General features: G+C 37.0%; 2 protein-coding genes across 2 annotated transcripts; one reads left to right on the top strand and one right to left on the bottom strand.

The window, feature by feature from the left end:
• The first annotated feature begins 742 nt into the window (after positions 1-742).
• On the top strand, positions 743-12888 carry fra10ac1 (FRA10A associated CGG repeat 1). The gene is made up of 14 exons (XM_053511996.1): positions 743-829; positions 2742-2821; positions 3229-3321; positions 3402-3447; positions 3798-3874; positions 5111-5194; positions 5288-5372; positions 5449-5494; positions 9717-9830; positions 10363-10405; positions 10589-10719; positions 11062-11106; positions 11269-11353; positions 12723-12888. Exons 1-14 carry the CDS (start codon positions 800-802, stop codon positions 12763-12765), a joined length of 1002 nt encoding a protein of 333 aa, XP_053367971.1. The 5' UTR covers positions 743-799; the 3' UTR covers positions 12766-12888.
• A 1876-nt stretch (positions 12889-14764) lies between these two features.
• On the bottom strand, positions 14765-25650 carry pde6c (phosphodiesterase 6C, cGMP-specific, cone, alpha prime). Its single transcript, XM_053510825.1, has 22 exons — positions 24962-25650; positions 23461-23613; positions 22835-22924; positions 22599-22739; positions 22405-22479; positions 22250-22314; positions 22093-22159; positions 21858-21905; positions 20269-20418; positions 20020-20163; positions 19860-19925; positions 19601-19747; positions 18632-18739; positions 16845-16954; positions 16670-16757; positions 16322-16422; positions 16119-16226; positions 15960-16023; positions 15801-15875; positions 15579-15662; positions 15042-15186; positions 14765-14907 (listed from the first exon to the last, which is right to left on the bottom strand). The coding sequence occupies exons 1-22, from the start codon at positions 25427-25429 to the stop codon at positions 14855-14857; spliced, it is 2550 nt and encodes an 849-aa protein (XP_053366800.1). The 5' UTR covers positions 25430-25650; the 3' UTR covers positions 14765-14854.
• Between the last annotated feature and the right edge of the window lie 11 nt (positions 25651-25661).

Raw genomic sequence — 25661 nt, 5'->3', positions numbered from 1 at the left:
AGCCATTCTTTGTTCCGGCATTTTTTTCATCTTTTCCAAGAAAGATTTAAAAACAGTCAAGTTTTTGTTTCAGCATTTGACCCTCTGTCCCTCTCGACAGTTCATTCATCTAGAACATTTCACAGAATAAGAGACTGGTTGTTATGGGCTGACAAAAAAAATGCATCAAGTCCTCCTCCTCCTTCTTCTCTCTGAATATTTTCATTTAGAGATGAAAACAAGGCTAGTCTATGTGGCCGTGAGTCTTTTCCTGTACATCTTCCGAAAGATAATTTAGCATTTCCGTTTGTATATCACAAATATTCATAATGACGGATAGACTAATCACATTGTTTAAGGACATACCAGAATATTTAAGGATATACTGTATGCAATATATGCAAGGACTTACACATTGTGGATTAATCGATAGATAGATAGATAGATAGATAGATAGATAGATAGAGTATCAATCTCAAAAGGGAATTGTAAATTGTTATTTACTCTCTCTCTCTCTCTCTATATATATATATATATATATATATATATTTATTTATATATATATATACATAAACTGTATAAATGTATATATGTATATGCCGAATGGCATGTAGAAAGGCCAACTTATTATTATAAATATAATAACCAACCAACTTATATATATATATATATATATACACAGTAGTGAGTGAGTTCGTGAGTATGACCTCAATCGCGTGTACGGGTGTGCGCGCGCTCTTTGTTTTGGCTCAGGGCTTACGTCATCACTGCGCGCCTTAAGCATATCGCTACCGCTGGCGCGTAAACACAGATGTGAGGCATGGATCAGAGTGGACTCAACCTCGTCAAGGTGGTTCTAATAACTAACTTAAAGCGATTATGTTGTTACCCGACATTGAAGAACAGCGTATTCTTATATGATGTCAGAAGTGTTTGCTTTAAACACGTGTGCTTTACGTTATATGTGTACTGATCGGATATTATTTTCATGTTGGCTGACGCACTGTATCTGAAGCAAGGAGTGCATTTAACCCCTTGCCAGCCAAGTGTAATATCTATCCACCAAATACTACGCCTAAACGAACTTTATATCGTTGATGCAAATGGACGTCCATATTTAACCCTTTATAGTGCTTCCGGGTATGAGACAGCATTTCTGCCTCTACTCTGTCTCGTGTCAAATCCTAGAGTTTATCACCTGAGTTTCTCCAGCCAACACGTAGTCATTAATTCACGCTGTCATCTTCAGTAACCGGTTTATCTTGGTTAAGCTGGCGGTGGATCCTGAGTCCATCCTGGAAACACGTTATGCAAGGCATCCTTGATGAGATGCCAGTCAAAAATCTCCACACATTCACACAGGCATTCACAATCACAACCATGCAGTTGTTCATCTGTTTGCATGCATTTGTAAGGTGGAAGGAAACCCACGTAAACGCATGACAGTAGTCTGAGCTCAGGATCAGATACGGGGTCCTGAAGCTGTAAAGTGGCAGTAGAAATGGGAGAAAGATTATTCAGTTACGTATCACAATTCTGTTACTACACTAATGCCAAAATAGTTTTTTTTTTTTTTTTTTTTATCTATGTTTGCATTTAAGTTTGCAGTTCCTCTATAAGCCTACAATCTATTCACACACTGGCAGGCAGCACAACATCCTGTGTGGTATGAGCAAATTATTTGCTTATTTTGTTTAGAATTGTAATGAAATGCAAAAAAGATATATAGACTATATTGTATATATATTGAATCTGTGGCTTTGCTAGTATAGGGTCGAAGGTTTGCTTCCCTCGCCCCTGGTCAGTGACCGTGGAGTCTGAATTTTCTCCCCATGCTTGGTGGATTTCCTCTGTGTGCTCCGGCTCTTACAGTCCAGAGACATGCATATTAGGCTGACCGACAGAGACTACTCTGTCATGTCTCGTAAGTCACCTGGAAGTGAGTATGTGGGTAATATTGTATCAGGATTTTTATAAAATAGTGAAACCTACAGAATTGGCACCTAGATATTGTGATAAAATCGTATCAGTTGCCCCCAGGTGATTCCCAGCTCTCTTAACCATTACAAAACGTGCTATTTATTCCACCAACGGTATTAATGTTATTCAGTTTAGTTTCATTTTTATTTGTATAGCAGTTTTAACAATGGGAATCAGTAAAAATTTACAAATGCACAACTTTATTAGTTTGTCTTTCTTCCATTCATTTATCATCAGATTTTCATTCTGCCCAACAGACCAGATTACACTGTGTTGTCATTAGTCTTCATTTCATTATATTGTTCATGACTCAGAGGGAACGGGAATTGATTGACCTTCGCTTTGATACTGTGTGTACAGACTTGGTTGTTGATCAGGATCAGATGTATGGCACTTTGCTGAATTGAAGCTTATAGGAGCTGACTTTTGCTTCCTGTAATGATGACAAAGCATTTCAGCTTTCTGGCATCAACTGTAACTCCTTGACTCTGACTGCTGATGACGCATGTCTCATACAATTCTTTGAGTCACAATAGTTTGCAACTCCAGGAAAGGTTTATGGTTCTAGTAAAGGGGAAAAAATAAGTATTTGATCCCTTACAGATTTTCTAAATTTGCCCACTTACAAAGAAATGAAGGGTCTATAATCTGTCTAAAAAGGATTGAGACAGAATATCAACCAAAAAAATCCAGAAAAAGCACATGATACAAACGTTATGAATGAAGTTGCATTTCAATGAGGGAAATAAGTTATAGTATGTTTAAATGGTGTTGCTGTACAGGTGCATGGAGGCGGAGGTTATGACTCAGATTTCAGTGACGATGAGGTTGGAGGAGGCTCATCACAACATGGAGGGAAGAGGTGAGGCGTTTTTTTCCCACAGTTTTTGCTTGATGGACATTAGTATTTTGTAAATGTGTTTATGATATTAAGTAATATAAAACTCAAATTTTTCATGTTAATCCACAAAGATGTTAAATGTGCCCTTATATTTTAAGTATCTCCAGGTTTGTATGAACACTTTCTCTCAGTCATAGTGATATTTCTCAGGTGTTTAGGTGAAGACTGGTCAAAACAGAGCAAGAAACAAATAGCACAGGGTTACTGGTCTTAGTAACACCAAAACTGTAAATCGACAAGATTAAAATTAGTTTATTTGGAGTGTTAATACAATGATTACTGACTGTTTTAATTTAAGTGACATGATTAATATTTTAGTGATGAGGCACACAGGATTGAAATGAGGTGTAATATCACTTTCATAACAGGGCACGTGAAGATGAACTGCTGCAGAAGCCGTTTCAGAAAGGAAAACGCGGCAAGGTTGCTCATAGAAATGTGGCTACCGATGAATGGGACAGGTAAAGGAGATATAGTATGCGGTGTATTATGGGTGTTGTTCTATAGCCGTGTCCTAATGCTGTTTTATGTTGCGCTACAGGGAAGAGGCCAGAAATCGACGCCACCATCTTATCTCAATGAACGCTGTATCCTTTCAACACACAATGATGCCTTTTCATTAAATTATTTCTAAGTTTATAACCAAATATCTCATTACCTATTATCATGTTATATTTTAAACAGTGGGAGTTTAAAATATAACAACCTTAAGTATTAAGCTTATTATCCAAATTGCTGATTTTCATTTTTACTTATTTTTTTAAGCATTTTTTTATTGGTTGTTTTTACGAGGCAAGGTGGTGCCGATCATAGATCAGTATTTAGAATCTACGATGAATTATAAATGTAACCCAGTTTAGCGCTGTAGTTATTGATTTCAATGTTTCAGCCAGAACTGATCCTTCTTGCTTGTTTGATCCTTGATGCTGTCTTAAAGTTTGACAGGCATAAGAAGTTTGTCAGTGACTACATACTGTATTATGGAGGAAAGCTGGAAGACTTTAGAAGATCCACGTGAGTATGAGACACTCTTCTCTGTCCATTCTGAAAGATGGATAATTCGAATCAGTACACAAGCAATATTGGTTAACACACCATTGTGCTGATTTAAGTCAAACTGGGACTTTTGATTGTGTAGAATAACAGAACACAGTTATTAGAGTAAAAACTCAACTGCTACGCAGAGTAACTGCTTTGCTAAACACTTATCTCAGTGTTTTATTAGTGCTTGGATACGATCAAGGTAGAAAGTTTTCACAGTAAGCTGGAGCTATGATCGAACCGCCTGCTTTACCTCTGAAACGCAAGCCTCCTTTAATGGCCCAAATAAGTGGAAATAGCTTGAGTGACGTAGGGACTGTACAGGGATTGTGGCAGTAACTCCCAGATGAGTTCCTGTAATGTGCAAGTGATGTTGAATGACTGTGTTGATTTAAATCACATAGATTTTCAAGTATCAGGTGTTTATGGACTCAGAGACCCTTGGACAGGATCGTCATTCACGGACATACAGCCTTCTTTAAAACGTCCTGCACAAATCAAACATTTTAATGCAGCTGATGTCATCACTTCACATCACATCATCAGCTTTACACTTTCATTCATGAGAAATTTAATGACAAGTCCCGTTTTCACTTGAACATTTGTTGTAAAATGAATTATCCTGGGCATCTCTATCACAAGTATATATTTTCATTGCTATTGAATTATTATTCAGTTAAGATACGTTTTAGTTTAGATTTAGTTAAGATTACATCAAATGTAAATAAAATTGGTCTGTCCCCAGTGTTTGTCAGTTTAGAAAAGGATTTATTATCTGTAGCTATGTTCTCTGCCTGCCAGTTTCAGAGAAGGATACATGGCATCCCTCATTACAGCCCAAAGTTATCTTGATTTTACTAAAGGGCTGGGCAATATGGCAGTATAATGTTACAGTATTCTTTTCTGACATATTTTACAGATTAATTTCTACCTACTTTTCAATTATTTCTTTTTTAAGACCTAAAATAAACTCATCGTCAAGCAACATGTCGTGCTGGAAGTTTCTTAGCAACCCTGTAACCCAGTAGTCTTGAGAAATCCTTTTATATTGTATAAATGTCTCATACAATATTCATGACATATCACCCACTTTTGTCTAAATTGGTATTATTATTATTATTATTATTATTCTAAATATTTCATTTTGTTCACCACGCTAAAATTTGATGTGAGTTTAGACCGTCCTACCCATATGCGCTCTGTGTGCAGGACGAAAGACAAGAACGATCTTGATGTGGTGAGGGAAAATCACCGCTTCCTCTGGAGAGATGAGGATGAGGAAGAGATGACATGGTAAGCTTTCAGATTCATTTTAAAACCTGCGTCATTTTGGTTAAATTACCTTCTTTGGTCAAACAAATGAACTAATTTGCCTTTTTTTTCCAGGGAGAAAGAGCTCGCAAAGAAGTACTACGACAAGCTCTTTAAGGAGTACTGTATTGCTGACCTGAGCAGGTACAAAGAAAACAAGGTACGTCTCCTTCCGTTTGTGATGCTCTGTCTGACTGACACTGTTGATAATTTATTTTTACGGTTCCACCTTGTAGTTTGGATTCAGATGGCGCGTTGAAAATGAAGTAATATCGGGAAAAGGTCAGTATATTATATATTCTCGCTTTTAACACACTGATCAAAACTGGCCAGAATAATTATGCAGTGCAGTTCTGTAATTTTACTGTGTTCCAGTTAAAAATCTGTGTTTTTACATTATTGCTCTGCTACCTTAGATAGAAACAGAATTTTTATATATACAGGATTAATAGGAACACATGCAATTATCCATTCAGCCAATCATTTGATGGCAGCAACATGTCAAAAGTGTTAGTTAATGTTCACTTTAATGTTAATGTTCCATCAGAATGGAAGACCAATATAATTAATTGTTCGTTGTTGCCAGAAACTCAGAAACAGAAAGGTCTGAGATTTTGCATACAATATAGAGTTATATAGAGTTTACACAGAATGATGCCATCCATTGAGCAGAAATAAAAGAGGTCAGAGGAAAAACATCCATGTTTGTTTCAGCTAAAAGGAAGGCTATTTCTACCTCTTTGTACAACCACGGATAATATATGTTTTTTAATTTTTTTTATTGTATATTGAGGCTCTCAGTTAACTTTCTTAACTGAAACTTTCTCTTCTTGGCCATAAAAGTGGGCCCATAAACTTCTGGCAACTGTAGAATTTAACATTATTCATAAACAGAAAAAAAACATTGAATTGGACAATTATAGAGTTGAGGTTTCATTACAATAGCTATTCCAAATGTCTCAGATGATTAACATATAATACATTTAAATAGCTTTATTTAGACTCAGAATCTGGCCAACCATGTGTAGACACCTGAACCCGACATCCATATTGTTCCTTTCCCCAAACTATCGCCACACAGTCAGGAGAACACAGTTGTCTAGAATGTCTGTATGCTGTAGATTTAAGATTAGTCTTCACCGGAACTAAGAGTCCCCTGTGACCTGTTCCATCATGAAAATGCCTTTGTGCGCAAAGCGAGCTCCATGAAGGCATGGTTTGCCGGAGTTGGACTGGAAAAACCTGAGTGTCCTGCACAGAGCACTGACCTCAACACCTCTAACACCTGTTTTTTTTTTCTAATGTTGCAGTGTTTCAGACCCAATAAAACAGACAGCTAACTATTTAATTATTAAGCGCATGGCTAAGACTCAGGCTTGCAAAACACGGCTTGATGTGATCTCTGCACTGATAGATTTCTGCACTTTGTTGGGCTATTGATTCCGAACCTTCACTTCATCAAGTTAATGCTTGGCTGACAGTGTGAATTCTGGAAATCAGCAAACCTGCCATGTTTAGAGCCTCAATTTTGCTTACTAAAAAAATACAATTCGAGCTGTATTAATCGCAGAGTTAAATTGATTTGCATGGTTAACAGTTGCTAAAAGCTTATTTAAAAAAAAAAAAAAAAAAAAAGCAAGAATGCAACCATGTCAACACAACACTTACAATTTTGATAAAAAAAAAATCTAACTATAAAAGTGAGGATCACTTTTTACAGCTTTGTTATGCAACGGTGTGAACATGAAAACTAATTTAAAAACAAACGGTGCGTATTATACTCTAAATATTGCCTAGGGTTGAGTGTAAAAAATAAGTCTAATTCTATGTTTATGTTGTACTAACTGTGAGTATAGTAGAGAACAGTACATAAAAGAAAGAAATGGGGTGTGCTGTTCTTTTATGCTGTTCTACAGTATGTGGCATTAACCCAGGGCCTGTGTTCAAGACCATCTGGTGCGAAACCAGGACAAGCTGGTGGTGTGATGTGGCGTTAAACCCCACCCCCCATGCAAAGCGCACACACATAATCACACCCCACAGTCAAACATACACATCTAAGCACAAGCATCCACTCTGAAATAAAACTCCATTTGTAGGTATAACAAGGGATAATGATGATGATAAAGATATTTGTTCTATTGTGGACTCTTTGTACGGAGGAAATTTGCGGCTTGCCATAAGGAGTTTTTCCTTTTTCCTCAAGATGCTCTTTGTTAGAGACTTAACAGCTTGACAACTGTCACAAACAATCACAAAAATGTCAGTGCAGAGATGAGATAATCCAACATGAGGATTTGCAGTCAGCTAAGTCACTCTCACTACCTGAAGAATCATTGACTAAAGATCGAAGAGTGGAAGTCAATATGAAGACTTTGCTCATGTCAATCGGTTCTCCACGTGATCAGTTGGCGTGAGATCGAAGAGGAGAAAAATGTCAACAGCATGCTGGCTACAATAAGGTCCACAAGTATGGGACAGTGATGCAGTTTTTGTAATTTTGCCTCTCTGTGTCACCCCAATGGATTTAAATTTGACGAGTCGAGAATTAGCTGTAATTTAATGGATTGAACTAAAATATTGCTTCAATCCTTTACATGAATTAAAGCCATCTTTTTACACAATCCATTTTCAGGAGCTCAAAAGTATTTGGGCAAACCTAATTATAAATAAAGTGATAAATGTTTTTACATGGATGCAAATTCTTAGCAGTGAATGACCACCTGGAGTCTTAAGCTTATGGAACATTTAATTTCATAGAAGAAAGGAAAGAATTGTGATCATTTACTTTAGTTGTTCTGTGGCCCTTCAGACCTTTTGGTGTTGCTCAGCTCATCAATCCATTCCTTAAAAAAATAAAGAATGTCCCAGATTTTGATTTGGCCAATCCCTAATTTTCTCCTGTCTCTCTGATGGGTCTGTTTATTTGTTTGATTGTTTTTGCCTAATGCTGCCCTCCTTTGCCTCCCTCATTGGACCGCATATTGAAAGTTCTGATGAAGAGCTTCCAAATGCAAATTCAGCAGTTGGAATTAGCTCTGGATCTTTTATCTTCTCAATAGAAGGAAACAGGCCACACTGATTACTTTTGAGCCAGTGAAAATGTGTGAAAATAATCTCTATAATTCATAGAAGATTAATGCATATTTTTGTAAACCTCTGGATTTAAAGCTAAAAGTCTTCAATCACACCTGGATTGCTTTATTTAAATTCCATTGTGGTGGTGTAAAAAGGCAAAATTATTCACTGTCCAAATACATATGGACCCAAGAGTAAATACCTCACTTTAAACATTTCACTTGGTAGTCATTCACTCTACATGCTGACATGCTTGAAACATACATGCATATTCCAGATCCCCTGGTTCTATATACGTACTTTTAGCTTGCCTTAACTTGCCTTGGCTTCTCACAGATACACTTGCAGTTAGACGTTTACATACATTCATCATGAACATAAATGTCTATATCGATATTGAGCTTTTAATTATTTTTTAACCGGTCTTTATTAAGGCAGGATAATTTCACAACATACATATTTAATAGAATTAGAATAGGAATAAAAATAGGGTTTGTAGAAAGTTTTTTATTTATTTGATGTTTTCAAGGCCAGAATTATACATACAGAGTCAAAAACATACATATGGCACAGCTTCTGTTCAGCCTTGGGACATTACATTGACCTTCAGCAGACGCTGTTTATAGCCAACAAGCTTCTGGCAGAAGTTAAAATATTTGGGCAGTTACTTTAGCAATAGGAAGGTCAGGGGTTCAAGCCTGAGTACTGCCAAGCTGCCACTGCGCAGCCCACGAGCAAATCATTTAACCCGGTCTGTTAGGCCCCACGGGTGGCCCTTAAACCTGTCTGATCCAGGGTCACGTTCATGATAGAACATGATGTTTATAATAAATGAATATAATCTTCTGATCGCAACTTTATCATGAACATGGTTCTTCAAATATGTAATAGTAATGTGTACAACACATACAACACTTGTAACACTTGTCACTTTAATACCTGAATGAGGACAGTTAGACAGGTTAAGAAAACATAAAGCTGAACTGACTAAGACAGTTGGGAAAGCCCAGCAGTGGTGTTCTCCCTTATGACGCACTTTGCCCAACAGCAGTTCAGAGGATTCCCTGTTAAGCCTTATTCAGATAAAGCCAGTCTGCTGCTGGCATCAGGGAAAAAGGGCAGGTTAAGGGTTTTCTCTCTCTCTCTTTCTAATGCTCTCTCTTTCTCTTTCATTTGTCAACATTAACTTTATAACTTTTGACAATATTACCATCAGGAATATTTAATTAAAATTGAATAAAGGTCAAGTTACATAAAATTCCTTATTTACAAAGGGCAACATTAGTAACTAACATGACTGAATAGTACTCAAGAGTGACCTTTTAAAGCCTAACATTTAGTAATGCCAGCCTAATGATGATAATATTAATAATAATAATGTATTGTCATGTATATATGTTCTAAAATATATGCTGATGCGTTGCAGGCCAGTTTCTGTGTGGTAACAAACGCTGTGAGAAGAAGGACGGCTTGAAGAGCTGGGAAGTGAATTTTGCTTATGTGGAGCAAGGCGAGAAGAGGAACGCTCTGGTGAAACTGCGTAAGGCGGCAACCCCCACCGCTTTTAATCTTCTTCTGTGCTGTTCTCTTTAACGGGCCCGTCAGTGGAGCTAAGCTCATTACATTAGACTTTACAACAGCCGTCCGTGCTACATAACCTGCATGCAGAGCAACAACACTTTCTAGAAATCCTTCTCTAGACAGTGCATATGGTGCTTAATTAGAAATAGAGTCAGAACATAACATACATAAAACATCAAAATATAATTTACAGTTTTGGTTCCAAAGAGAACCACTTTTTGGGTGTCCAGTCTTACCCAAATATGTCCAACATGGCTGCAGGTTTCTCACCTCTCAGGTGTAGCTGTTTACAGATTAGCATGGACACATATGCCCATATAGAAGTGAGGAAACCTTAACAGTGGAAAGAAACATTGTGTTTTCAGATTTATGATCTAGGCAATCTACACAGTGCTTTATTTAATGCCAGTTTGTTCTCTTGTTTTGTATCATATATATTTATTTTATTATTTGGTTGAATTTTAGCTCCTATGTCCGTCTTTTTTCTGTAGGTCTCTGTCCAGAATGCTCCTTCAAACTGAACTACCATCACAAGTAAGGAGAGCCTGATTACATTCTGGCAAACTGTTCTACAAAATACCTGTTCTCTTAAAGAAGTGACCAAAAGGCTTAAATTAAATGATGACATTTGCTGGCATGATTAGATTTGTTTATTTGTTTGCAGTGTGAACAGTTTTTATATGTTTTCAGTTTTTTTTTTTTTTGGTTTTGTTTTAGGAGGAAAGAGGTCAAGGTGAAAAAGAGACGCAGATCAAAAGAGAATGAAGACGAGCCACAGAACAAGAAGTCCAAGCACAAGTCCAAACACAAACGCAAGGAGAAGCACAAACACAAAAAGAGACGAAAAGGCAAGGCTTATTTTTATTTACACTTTGTCATTAAATGTTTTTGCATACACTTCCTTCAAACCCACATCAGAAAATGCCTTAAAGGCAGAACCCACATAGGCAGATTTGGACAAGACCTGCAGTGTTGTTTGAAAAACACTAGCAAGTGAGCATTCCTGTACATGTCTGTGCTTGAAGTGTGACAGTGTAGCTTAGAGATATCCTTAGAGCATTTCTACTACATTTCCCTACTTTAACAGTAAAATGTTATGAAAATGATATTTAGTAATTAACGATCTATTAATAATAATATATAAGGCAGTAGTACAAGGTTGAACATTTTTTATTTTTTTTTGTCTACAGAACACTCTTCCTCAAGTTCTGAGGATTCCCATGATTCAGAGAAAGGTTTGTGTTTCTTTTGTTCTTTTTGATCGTAATCACAAACATTACTGCATTTTTTAAAAACATTAAGTACACACATCTGGTACTCATCGTTTCTCAATGACAATGTCGTGTCACGCTGGATTTGAATTTGATAATTGTTTATGAAATTGATCTTGTTATCAGACTTGGAAAGTGAAGACGAGGCTGAAGGCCCATCGGAGTCGGAGTACTGGAAAGGTCCAGCACCTGCTCTGGAGGAGAAAACACGGTGAGCTTACACAATTTCCTTTTTTATTGAGAGATACTATCAGTTCCAGTGTTCATATTTACAACAATCTTAAAAATCTCGAAAACGGTATACAAAAATCTTTGACTGGGGAATGTGATGGGGTGATGGATTAATGTAGGAACGTGATGATCACAGAAGTCTAAATCAATACACAGATGGTGTAGGTAACCATTGGCCATCTAACCCCAAATTCACAATGGACACATGATGTAAGCCACCTTCCCAATACACATACAGCTGGCATGTCATTTTTATTATGCAATCAAATGCCATAACTGTACAACGGTGTCAGTAGAACTTTGGGGACACGGACAACTGACCACTAAGCACATTTTTCCAGGTTATAAATGGCTAAATTTAAGGTATTGCACTGTTAAAAAGCCTTGTGCCACTTTTTATTTCTTGATATTTTGCTTCCAAATTACCAGGCTTCTTATATTTTTTAAATGTAGTGTTGAGGAATAGTTCTCTAGGATTCCTGAATTACCTTTCATGTTCAGTCCAGTCCTTGTACATGAGAAGTTTCAGAGGAATGCTTTTTGATTGTTAAGCCACACAGGGCATGAAAGCATAAAAAAACAACCCTCTAATTTAAGGCATTAAACAGTAAGAAACAGTTGCAAATGATGACAGATGAACAGGCCACCGATTAATATACTGGTAATGTTAAGTGGGTGGAACAGACTAAAGGGGAAATGAGGTTGGTGCTACGATACAACCAGTAAACATAAACAACCAATTTTTAAATCTTTAGACACTTTGCAGCCTGCCACAGTAAAACTTTTGAACTCATTTCTTTAATTTAATCCACATCATTTAGTTTAAATCAAAGAAATGAAAGGTGGTTTAGGACTTTTGCACAGTACTGAACAAACACTTTGCTGTGTACTTTCAGCTTGCACAGTAATAAGGTATTTGTAGGTTATGATTGTTAATAAATTCCATGGCATTTGCATTTACTGTATAACTTACTTACACACATGTAAAAACAAGTTAAACACATGTAAAAACAAATTAGAGATGGCACCCGAGCTTGCTTTGAATATTATTTTACGTTTTAGAAACACATCTTATTCAAGTGTCTCCGATGTTAGACACCACAGGAAGAGTCTTTTTTTTCCTAACAGGGGAAAACCTCTGTAAATATGAATTGTGGGTGTCCTCATAGTTTAAAAAGTAAAAAACAAAATTGTATCCTTTATGTACATCATTCATTGCGCATTCTATTTAGTTAAGACCTTTTATTTTGGTCGTTTTCGCGAGTTTTTATAATTCTGGAGTTTCGTGTAGGAAGCTTAGCTGTAAATTGTAAAGACCATTACAAGAGCAATTTGTTTCTCTTTTTCAGGGAAGAGGAGTTTGATGATTACTTTGAGGATATGTTTCTATGAGCAAGGGACTCAGCCGACCATCCAAAAGATTGTTGACATCGCACTCCTGGCTGGCTCACCAGTGAAAATGTACAAAAGCAATAAAAATGCTTTTGTACAGAGTGAATAAAAATGTTTACAAGTGTTTACATTGTTCAAGGAATTATATAAATTGAGCTAAACAGCTATACAAGGTTCAGAGTTCAATGTGTCAAACTGTACAGTAGTAATATAGTGTTGTCTGTTGCAGGAGATTTAATAACTCATAACTTAATAACTTTAATAACTGCTTTAGGCAATTATGTGACTTTTATGATCAAGACAACATGTTACTATGTTGAATGTTATTTTTATTTGAGTAATTATTACCTGTCTGTTTAAAAAAAGTAAAGGGCCAATCCATTATGCAGTATATCAAATATTTCTCTCACAGACTGAACAGTGAAGAACGCTGTGTCCTCACAGGCCTTAGTTAACACTTGTGCTCTAACACACGCATCAGAGGGTGAATATTCTGTCAGCTTAATAGTGAGAATGACACCAAATAAACTATTTCTTCTTCGATCTGTAATGACTTGTGATTTGGGCAGCAGGTCTGACCTTTAAGATAAGAAAGTTTCAGGATTTGACTAAAACAAGCCGTCACTATTTATGGCCACCAGCCACCTGAGCCTCTTTACTGTGAGATGATCCAGCTTGACTAGATAATCCCTGAGATGATAGAGATGACCCATGTTCACTAAGTTCTTCACGTGTCCTCTAAAGAACCTGACAGGAATAGATAACAGAGTTGGATGAGTGGATCTTCAGGACACTGGAGATTTTTGAACCATGAATTTACTTGTTTATTAACCGTATGTTTTAAAGCAGCTTATACACATGGAAGTCTGTAAGGTAAGAGGATGCTAGATATAAATTCTCTCTTTCAACATTACATTGGTTGATCTTTAGTTCTGTCAGGTCTGGTTAAAGGGATATTAAAAGTAGTGATGTTTAAAGCATTTTAGGAAACATATTCCTGCATGTGATTAAATTCAAGGTATATATAGATTTATCATGAAGGTATGTACGTTGCATAAAAAGGCAGGTTTCTGATATTATAGGCAACGAGATTAAATATGTTTTTAGACCTAGTAAGGTCTGAGCAAAGTACTACTGTAGGCGTTTGAACAAATCTTGGATCAGACCTGGCTCACACTTATTTAACACAGATATAACTCTTATTATCTGTTTTGTAGAAACAGAAACTTTAAGAATGAACACAACATTCTAGCCAAGCCCGTAACATTCTTAGAACATTTAAATTCTGTCAGTACTTGATTGATCCTATGCAGCTTTTTATTACCACTTTCAGAATGTCCATGTAAAAGGCCAGATCATAAACCATGTGTTTACTGTGCAAGACCATTTAGCGCAATCAGTGTAGATGTGCTTTACTGCCAACTGCACATTAACACCATTCATAATGCATTATGAATCAATTGGAACTGTCAGGCCTTCTGTATCCAGACATTTGAGATGTGACAATTAATAAAAACTATGCATCAAACTGAAGTAACTCGTCAAAATGTTTCACTAAGATAAGTCAAGTTCCAGCCTTAAACCCATGTTAAGTAATTTTAAAAAAGGATCCCCCCTACCCCCCCAAAAAAACAACAACAACAAAAACACTGGTCCTCCCAGTTTAAATGAATAAATACATGTATTTCATATAAATATATATATATATTTTTAATAGAAATTTTTAAATCTCTAATCAAGTATTATCAACAGATTTTTTTTATTCAAGCTCTTAATTATGACATTTGTAATTATTTAAGCTGCTATACTGCAACTGTTATTAAAAGAAATAAAATCTGTCCATCTTAGTTTAGAACTATTAATACAACAAAACGATGACCAGACTGTACATTACATTCAAGTTTTGCTGGTGTTCTGCATTGACACCCTTTTCACAAAAGTTTTTTTTTTCTTCAGTTTTTCATCAAAGAATTAAAGAAAGGTGGAAGGGGGGGGGGGGGGCAATGGAAAATGTTGAATCCAGAGGTCAGAAAAAAAAAACTTCCATCTGCTTTCATTTGTTGATCAGGTTCATATCCATATGTTTTTGCTAAAATATGGTGCATGTTTTTGACTTGCATGTTCCTTCAGTAACTTCTGGTACTGAAAAAGAAAAAAGAAATGGTATAAATCCTTAAAAGCATAGGTATCCTGTTATCATGATGTGTTAATGTCCAAAGTTCATTGCATCTCCGAGAACCATGTTTACCAGTAATTATCAGTGGCTTTAAACAGACCTTTTGCTTCCTCCACTTTCTTCTTTTCATTCTCAATGGCATCCAGTTTGGCTTGATATGCATCAGCCAGCTCTTTCCAGTGGGCTCTGTTGTTGTTCAGACCATCAAACATGGGAGTAATCTCCTTATGGAATCTTGAAAATTCCTGCATGAGCAAAAGACATGTTTTGCCTTTCAAAATCTAGCTTGCAAGTACTAAAATATATTTTGGAAGTAGATTAGGGCCACCATAAAAAGATATTTGAGTTCTAACTTTTTTTCACTAAAGTCAGAATTCTTAGTGAAGAGATGGCAGAATTCTAAGAATAAAGTTCCTGGAAATAAAATTCTGAATTCTGAGATTAAAGTCAGAATCCTGAGGAATAAAGGTAAAAATTCTGCGTTTTTTTTAAACTCTGTCTCTAGATTTAAACTGAGATTGGAGTTTAGATTAGAGTCAGAGTTCCAGAGGAAAAAAAGTCAGAACTCAAGTTTTTTTAGTGGTGGCTCAAATCCTTATCTTTAAGATACAGCTGAATGCATAGGGAAAAAAAACACCTTGTACACAAATGAGCAGACAAAATCTATGAAGCCACATTGCATCTTTGGAAGCTCGTCCGCTTTCCTCCTGTCCATCATGGGCTGAGGAAAGATTTCCCAACAAAGTAAAAACATTGTTAGCTGCTGGACAAAACCTAGATAAACCATCACGATTGAGCTATATATATGGTTTATGTAAATACTAAAAATGAGATCAGAGAACACAATTTAATTACTCACGATAGGTTCTTGCTCAAGTACTGATCTCTCTAGGTCTCCCTGCTCCCAGAATTCAGCAGCGACCATCAGAGCCACCTTCAGCAGAAACGAAAACACTATCTAAAAAGCTGCTTGACAGGTCAAGTAGACTAGTTCTATGTTAAATTGTCAGCGACATGCCTTGCTTTGGACCTCCCATGGTTTTGTGATGGCAGACAGGTCACAGCCAGTCATCATCATTGCCCTGTATCCAACCAGAGAGAACAAAATAATGACCACATGTTAAACATGATACTCTTTTTTTATTTTTAATAATGAATATTTGGTAATGCTATTTACATAATGATTTCTTTCCTAACAGGATTGTTGGCTATGTAGTTAATGGCTTCCTTCTCATCAGCCATTGGTTCCGTGGCATCAACAATCTTCTGGAACATTGTTCTTTTTCTGTAAGGTATAGGAATAGCACAGCATTCAGACAGACTAGTTTTTTTTTTTTTTTTTTGAAAAGGATTGATGCAATTGAGAGGAGAAAGACCTACTTGAAATACAAAGCCAGATCAGTGGCAATGATGCAGACATCATGTAAATGCTGCACTGTTTCAAACTGTCGCTTTTGTAGACTCTGGAAAATGTTTAAATCCTGTAGACCGAAGAAAACAAAACAGTTGGTTTTGGTTCAATGGTTCAATGATGGTCAGATGGTCATGTATCCACAAACTTTTGAACATATACAGTAGCGTACATATGCTCTACATAGTCTTTACATTACTAAAACAAAATGTATGTTTCCAAACCTCTTCTTGATTTTATTTCTTTTGATTGTGTAAAGCTGCTTCACGACAATGACAACGATTAAAAGCTCTATACAAATAAAGTTAAATTGAAACCTCGTCTTCCATAAGAGTCTTGCTATATTCCAGATGGTGTCTTTCCAGAATAGAGGAACCATGAAGTTTGGCCAAAGGTGAAGCACTCCTGCAATGGAAATGAAAGGAATGAATGATTATGAGTGAATCTGCAACAAAAACAGTTTTGTGAATTAAAGATCAGCCAATTCCATACTTGGTCTGATAGAGGTTGTTGGTCCCTCTGTGGTCAATATCATGGCAAAAAGCAGCGGCCACCATCGCAAAGGCATCAAGGTCTGAGTAGTATTTTCTCAGCTTTCCAGTCTGTTTGGAAAGGACAAATAAAAAGGGACTATATGACAGTGCAGAGTCAGTGGAGGTAAAATAGTTGGCGAGGGTAACAAATAAAAACATCTTGTTTATTTAGTAGCTACATCAGAGTGACAATGTCCAGTGATCATTTGTGTACACACGTGCTTGTCTTTCTCATGTACTCACTCTGAACTCTTTTGAGAACTTGTACCTACTGGGAAGACCACATGTTTAAAAAGATCAAAGTCAACTCTGGCCTGATATTCAGGAAGATCACAGCGTCCTGAGGGCTAGATGACTGATGCAGCATGACATGGCTAATCTCTCTTTTTTAGAACCAAACACTTCTTAAATTATTTATTTAAATGATTTTATGCCAGATATACACATCAGGAGTAACAAACCAGTATCCACTTTGCTCACAGGGCAATAGGAATATTTGAAATTTAAGCCAATCATGCAATCGTGCAAATCAGAAAATTATGCAAATGTAGGTCAAGAGCTGTAGTTAATGTTTTTACTATACATCAGTATGAGGACAATGTTATCGCAATGACTGTGGCATGTTTGTTTGTCCCAGACAGACTAGTTGGAAGATTTCTGCTACTTTTGATCTTTAGACATCAACAGTTTCTAGGGTTACCCATAATGGTGTGAAAAACAAAAATATTAAGTCCGTGGTGTTTCTGTGAGTGAAATTCTGGCCAACCAAAAATAAATAGGAATTTTTGCCTGAAGGGACAACTAGGAAAAAAAAACAAAAAACAGTCCAATCTGGAAGTGCCAAAATGTGCAGTACCTCGATTGACCACTAGCTGGTTCCAAAAATGAATCAATCTACATAGACTCTCCCCCACCCACAAGCTATATTTTCTATTTTTGACAATTGTATGTGGTAAATCTGTTAACACTACATTAGACCATAAAATTATGCATAATTAGGGGCATGGCTGATTTGAATGACAGCTGCATTGCAGGTGTCAAACCGCTAGCTGTTGCCATGCATCACTTTGGCTAACCAACTAACTGAAATCTGTGGACTTCTCGGCTGTGTAGATCTTGAAACTGTTGGGCATAGATGTAGGTGTAGGGTATCAAATGCCAAGTAACTTTAGCATATAATTAACATTTAGCTAAGCTAAATATAAGATAGCTATCTTTTGGTAATATAGGTAAGTAGTTGTGTTCCACCCATTTCTCCATTTATGGGTTAACCAGGGTGTAGGTGGAGTCCGACTACCAGACTACCAGAGCTCCCACAGTTGAGCTTCAAAAACCGCTCTTCAGAAAACATATGGGTAATTCATAAAGGATTTGTCCAGTTATACACCGGCTATGGGTCTCATTTCATATGGACCACTACCAGTCAAACATGAATGCCATGACCTGAGTATTGTTGCTGAACATGTGTATCCCTTCAGGGTCCGAATTTACCCATTTTCAAATTGGCTAATTTCAGCATAATAATGCACCATGTCAGAAAATGCAAGTCATCTGGAACTAGTTCCATTCTCCTGACAATGAGTTCAGTGTACTTCAGTGGACACAGTCCAACAGAGCTCTTTCAGGATGTGGTTGAATGGGAGATTCGTAGCATAAATGTGCATTTAAAAAAAAAAAACATGACAATTATGGAGAAGTGGAATACAGATTCCACTTTTAATAATGAAACTGAATAAAATTACGTACCTGCAGTAAACAAAACATGGTTTGTCCCACGTTGAAGCCATGCCTCCAGTTATGGTAAGTAATGTCTCTGTAACCCTTCCTGACTGTGTACATCCATCTGGTTAGTACCTAAGGTAAGTTTTGGTAAATACATTACATCACTAGTACATTTTTATTCTAAAGACTCACAGATGTTATATCTCACAGATCTGTTATATATAATTTATGCATTATACCAATCAGCCATAACACTATGATCATCTGCCTAACTTTGGGTACGTCCCCACTACTGTTACCAAAACAGAGATGCACTGTGTGTTCTAACATCTTTTTTCGTGAACCAGCATTAACATTTTCAGCAATTTAAGCTTCTAGCTCTTCTACTAGATAGGACTACACAGGCCAACCTTTGCTCCCCATGTGTATCAATGAGTGTTGGCCACCCATCACCCTTTCGCCGGTTCACCGGTTTTCACAATTTGGCCCCTTATAAAAGTAGCCACAGTTATAATATCTCATTACAGTGGTGTCTGGAAGACGGTGGGATATACAGTATTATGCATTATTGAGCATTTTATCCCTAAAGTTAATGTGTTAAAAGCAGAAAAATGGGCAAGCTAAAGAATTTAATTGATGTTGAAAACTGCCAAATTGTAATGGCTCTTTAACTGGATCAGAGAAACTCCAAAACTGCAGCTCTTGTTGAATTTTCCCGGTCTGAACTGGTCAGAAAGGAAAACCAGAAAAAGTGACAGTGATGAGTGACCAAGGCTCACTGATGCATGTGGGGAGTGAAGGCTGGCCCATATAGCCCGATCCAATTGAAGAGCGACTGTAGCTCAAATTGCTGCAAATTTAATATTAGGCAGGTGGTCATAATTTTGTGACTGATAGTTGTATATCAGTATTAACAATACTGATGATAATACATATAGCCTGTTCACATAATAGAAAATATGCAATTTTAAATAAGGTAAAAATGTGTCTGACCTCTGGGCGAACTTTGAACTTCTCTACCACACCAAGTTCAAAGAAGCAGCGGATACCACACTTTATAAGGTCGACTTCAGAGAGAGGAAAGTCACTGAAGTGGAACTCTAGCAGTTCAACATCCTTGGCTTCAGGTATGTTTGCCCTCTGTTAATGAGCATGTGTGATAAGGTAAGCCCAGCATCAGACAACATCCTTATCTCCATGCTGATGAGAAACTGTTGACTAATTATGTACCTATAATTTTCTATAGGCTTACCAAGAGTTTGTACATTTCTTTTTGATCACACTCCTCTGGTTCTTTGTTCAACTTCTCCCTTGTATTCTGAAAGACATGAACAGAGCATGTGAGATATTAATGCTCACCTACCCTGAAAAAATATATATAAAGGTATACATTTATAATGTTATGAGCTCACCAGGATCTCTTGGACCTCGTTCAGGTTTGCTCTGGTTTGATACAGAAGCATCTCCTGAGCAATCTCTTTCCTCCACTCCATTCTGTTCAGCTTATCATGAGTGTCACAGTTGAGCACAGACCATCCCAGGAATTGTGTGAGGGCCTATGTGAGAGGAACCTTGTAACATAAAAGCTCAAACACAGCCCTTTATCTAGCAGTGTCTAAAGCAATAAAGAAATTGAACAGTAACAGTTGTGGCTGTCTCACCTCAGTGATCTGCTCATCTTGCTCTTCAAACGGCTTGCCATCTTTTCGGTTGAAGAACGTGGCCACGCCTACGATTTCCTCTTTTTTGTTAACAATTGGAAGAGACAAGACGTTCTTGATGACAAAGCCTGTATCATCCACTGCTGTTTTCTGAGGTCATATATATATATAAATAAACAGACAGATATGAATATTGCTAAAACTACATGCATTATACGGTGATATCAGGCTTGATGGTAATGTGGAACGTTTAAGATGGGCAATGTCAAGACTTTTTCGATTCATGTGGGAAGAATATGTATAGCTAAATATAGAAATGAATATAAGACTATATGTAAAGTGTTATCAACATGCTACTTTTGAATAGTGTCTTAGTAGGAGTGTATTTCTGCCTTATTCCCAGTGTGGCTAAAGATTCAGCATTTCCCTGGCCAGTATAAAGTTGTTGGTGAAGATAAATAAATGAATTTATTATGAAGGAGCAGACCACTTATTATAACACTGATCAGCCATAACATAATGACTACTGACAGGCGAGGTGAGTAAAATTTATCACCAGCTTTGCTGGTGACAGGATAATAAATGCCCATGGCTCACCCAGGCCCGTCTGTCCGGTCAGATCCCAGAGAAAGCCAAATGCACCACATATCACTGTAAAATTCAATGCTGGCTATGATAAACAGGCACTAGGACACCAAAGTGTCTGCGATTAATTGGCACCCCATCTGTCCCTGTCTCTTGGGATAGGCTCCAGCCCTCCAAATTTCTCAGATCTCAAAGCAACCATGCATCCATGGAAGCTTCACCCCACAGCACTTCTCTGGCAAATGTCAGCACACCTGCCAATGTCTTGTGAATTCTTTATAATCACACAAATCATTCAGCTCTATAGTGTCCTGTAAATAGGAGTGAAGTCATCCTGGATGAGATACTCGCAACAGGATAGAAATATTTAGTGATGGAATTAAAGTAATCTATAGGAATACCTTTGCACTTATGCCATTTGGCACACTCCAGAATGATTAGCATTTTTATCTTGTTATACATCCAAGCAGTTAAAGGGTCTTGCTCAAGGGCCCAACAGTGGCAACTTGGTGGTGCTGGGGTTTGAAACTGTCCAATCAATAGTCCGATGTCTTAATCACTGAGCTACCACTGCCCCAATTTATTGACACAAGCTTTGCTTTCTAGGTAAAAAAGAGCACCTAAAACATGCCAGCAAAAATAAATAAATGCCCCCTAGGCATAAAAGGGATCTTAAGTTTTTCTTTTAATTTGTCAACCATCTTTATGTTCTTGTATTGAAAATGCAGTCATATGTGTTATAGTCATTATTATTGAACATAGCTAATAATATGATAAAATTATGCTATAATAATATGATAATATTACAATATACAGCACTGGGGAAAAAGAGACCACTGCAAAATAATCAGTTTCTTATGTTTTTTTCTTTTTTTCTTACAGGTGCACCTCAGAAGTTTTCTGGAGTAAATTGCAGTGATCTGTTATTTGTTTCCAGAGCTGTAATCACTGTTATATTCTGTATAATTGTATGTTGGGGAATAGGACTGTTTTGTGCACCATACCTGAAACGTGAAGTATTCATCTGCGGCAACATTCATCATGTTACAAATCTGCAAACAACAGACAATTAATATTTTTTCATTGTTCAAAACAAGTTCACTTTACACTATACACTAAAGGCTAAAAAATTAATCTGAATCCAATATTTACAACCGTAGACTGCCATGTCTTATGCATGGTTACTTGACCTTTTTAAAGATGTGCACAAGAGTATTATTTTAAAGGAATAAAACTTACAAAGCCATTTTCAGCTACGTAGGTGGGGAGTCCACTAACAAGAGCCCAGTGATCGGCAGGCGGTCCCCTGCCAAGAATAAAATAAAATGCAAGCAGTTTAGTACGCAATCCAAACATGTAGACACAGTGGCTCTATCAGCATGCAAATGGTACTCACGGTATGACTTTGATTTCTTCCTTAGCTTCTAAAAGATAATCAATGATTTTGTAGAAGTTGATTTCCTGTGAAGCATATGAGGAATCATATCGGTCTGAGTCCATGCTTGGCTATTTTAAATAAGATAAAATTAAATTGGTAGTGAAATGAGTTACCCTGCCATCAGGTGTCTTGGGCCCCTTGTACGCTTCCACGTCTCCTAGTTTAATCGGCCATTCATCATAGAATTCCTAACCCAGAGCAACACCAGTGATTGGGTGATAAGGATATGAAAAAAAAAATGGGATAATGTTAGAAAACTTATTTTCATGAGTGAGTGATGTGTGTCTAACATAAATGATCAAAGTACCTTCTCTTTGGTCATATCCAGTAGCCCCACAGAGTACCTATCGCACTGCAGGTAGGTCCTCACAGTGTACAAAACTTTGTGAAACTGTCTCTCAATGTCTGTCAACTCTTCAAATACTTTGCTGGCAGACCAGAGAAGAACCTGCAGTACAGGTAAAAGAACAGCGCCCGTGCGGCCTTGCCGTTGGCTTTAAACATGGCAAAATTACAGAATGCTCTTGTCCACTGATGAGTTACCTGACTTCTTCTGGATTCCACATTCCACATATAACTGGTGTAATGCTGAAGAACAATGACCGAGGCAAAGTTTAGGTACTTGTTGAAGAGCTTGGAGAAAGCAGAAAGTATCTTTTAATAGTTTGTTTTATAGGTGGCAACAGAAAATGAATCAAAATCAAATAATAGGTTTTTAAAACTGTACTAAAATAAAAGAGAGTACGCTGAAGCATTTCTGAAGACTTACAGTAAGTATGCGGCTAAATAGTAGCAGTATGGCAAGAACAGGCGACTGTATGCCTGGAATTTCAGTTAGCAACTTTCCAAGCAACTTTTTTTTGCCACTTCTTATGTGCAATGTATATGACTATTTAAAACAAGGAACTATATTTTTTAAATATTCATTTACTCCAAATTAGCTTTTTAATTTGCAGAACGACCCACCTACTGTTTGTTACACTACTATTTGTGTCCAAGTTTAGCGAAGTGTCTTTCAGTTCTTCCAATTTATATTCTTGCACTTCTGTATAGTCAGTCAACATAAATGTAATATAAATGTAATATAAATGTAATGTAAATGTTTCATAATCTGCTATTTGTGCTGGATTGATTTTCCAGAGTTTATTGCCCAATCTATGTACACTTACATTTTCATCTGCTTTGGAGAATTCTGTTGCTCCCACTTTGTTTATTGCCATGACGACTCCGAGCACATCCTTTCCACTCACAATGGGAGCAGCCAACATGTTTTTGGTGGTGTAGCCTGTCTGGTTGTCTACAAAGTCACTAAAACGGGGGTTCTTTTTAAAATTGATTAAAAAAAAAAGAAAAAGAAGAATATCTTCATGATCATCAGATCAGTCAGTTATGTTTTATCTGAATATTAGTAAAATGCATGCAGGAAGGAGACATAAAAGAAAATTGATCTTTAGTTTAATGATAATTACAGATTTTTTTTCTTTTCTGATATGAATAATTTCTGATTTTAGTTATGTTGTACCATGAAAACTCACTCACTCACTTACTCATTTTTTATACCGCTTTATCCTGAATTCAGGGTCAAGAGGACCTGGAGCCTATCCCAGGAGGCTTAGAGCACGAAGCAGGGTACACCCAGAACAGGGTGCCAATCCATCTTAGGATACCCACACACATACTCCGGGCAATTTGGGAACGCCAATTAGCCTAACCTGCATATCTTTGGACTGTGGGAGAAAACCGGAGTACCTGGAGAGAACAAGCACGGGGAGAACATGCTAAGTCCATGCACACAGAGACGGGAATCGGACCCAGACCCTGGAGGCGACTATGCTAACCACTACACCACCGTGCCACCACCATGAAAACTGCTTTAGTAAAATATAAGCTGGTGGTATTTATGGAATCTATAATGATTATGGCAGCTATTTAAGACCACAATTAAAATCACAGGCCTAAATACCTATGGGAAAAAAACTGTTTTTTAATATGCCTCATTTATCTATCCAACATCTCATTTACATAATTATGCTTAAGTAAAATCGCAGACTGAGTATTCATTTCTACTTATGCCTGTTAAGCTCTAGTGGTGATATTTATGTTCACTTGTTGGCTGTGGGCTTAAACGGTGTTTAATCTTTTTGGCATCTTTTTTTTTTTTTTTTACTTTGTGACACTTCTATAAAAAACTAATTTAATAAATATAACCAGAAAAACTAATTATATCATTATGGCACCTTTCATGAAAAATTAGTATTCTCTTATTTTTCTCTGAAACACAAAATGCTTTTTCGTACAGAACAGTTTGTCAGAACAGTAATTTGCTTACAAGATGCTTTTGATAGCGTATAATAAATAAAATAGCATAAAAAAAGACTAATCTATGTTACATGGCCTTTTAAGGGTTTAGCTTTATTTAAATACTTCTGTGATGCAAAGCATTAAACAGGACACATATCTCCTGAAGATCATTTAAAAAGTTTTTTTTTTTTGTGTAGGTGCTCACATGCTTGTATTCTTAAACACAAAATAAAGGGGTATTTACTGGATTTTTATTTGGATATGTCCCAAATAGTAAGTCCCTGTGTTTGGTCAAATATTTTTCAATCTCCACATTAAAACATACGTATTTACCAATGATCTGTTAACCTCTCAATACCATGCACTCACCTGCTTCACATCAGGTATGTTGACTCCCTTTTTGCTTGTGGATATTTGCCCGACTATGCCGATGTCAGTAGGGAACACAATTTCAGACAACGGGTTGACCAAATTGCTTTCATATGTGGAGGTAGGAGTAACATCGAAAAGACACGTGGCGAGCTCTGGGATTCCATTTCTAGCTCGACATATAAAATAGCTGCATCGATCTGCATTCACTAGCAAAGATATCCTCTGGAGGACCCTGTGCAAGCTCTTCTCCATGACTGATTCACTCTGTATTTCCCTGACCAGGTCAAATATGATGGTAGCCTCCTGGATCTGCGTGACATCCTTGTAGGAAGACGGATCTGTGATCTCGAGCTTCTCTGAAAAAGCAGCAGTGATGACTTCAGGCCTCACCTTATTGTCAAAATACTCTTTTGCAAACTGTGGATTATTCTCCAAGTATTTTTCCACACTCTCCTTGTCTGCCATCTTGTATCAGGTGTGTGATTGGAAGGACGTCCTTAAAGAAGATGCATCATCTACAGAAAAGCTAGAAGGAGATCAGGAACAGTATTGCTTGGTTTATTGGACTCTTTTCTTCACCCAGCTGCATCCTTCACTGTAGCTCTACATAAAGCACAAAAAAAGGCTCCTAGCCTCCTCAGTCAAGCTGGAAGACTACGGAGGCTTACAGGCTGAAGAGATCAAAGCGACTGCTAAT

Source organism: Clarias gariepinus, chromosome 14, assembly GCF_024256425.1.
Source record: "Clarias gariepinus isolate MV-2021 ecotype Netherlands chromosome 14, CGAR_prim_01v2, whole genome shotgun sequence".
NCBI lineage: Eukaryota > Metazoa > Chordata > Actinopteri > Siluriformes > Clariidae > Clarias > Clarias gariepinus.
This window is presented reverse-complemented; position numbering and strand designations above follow the sequence as displayed.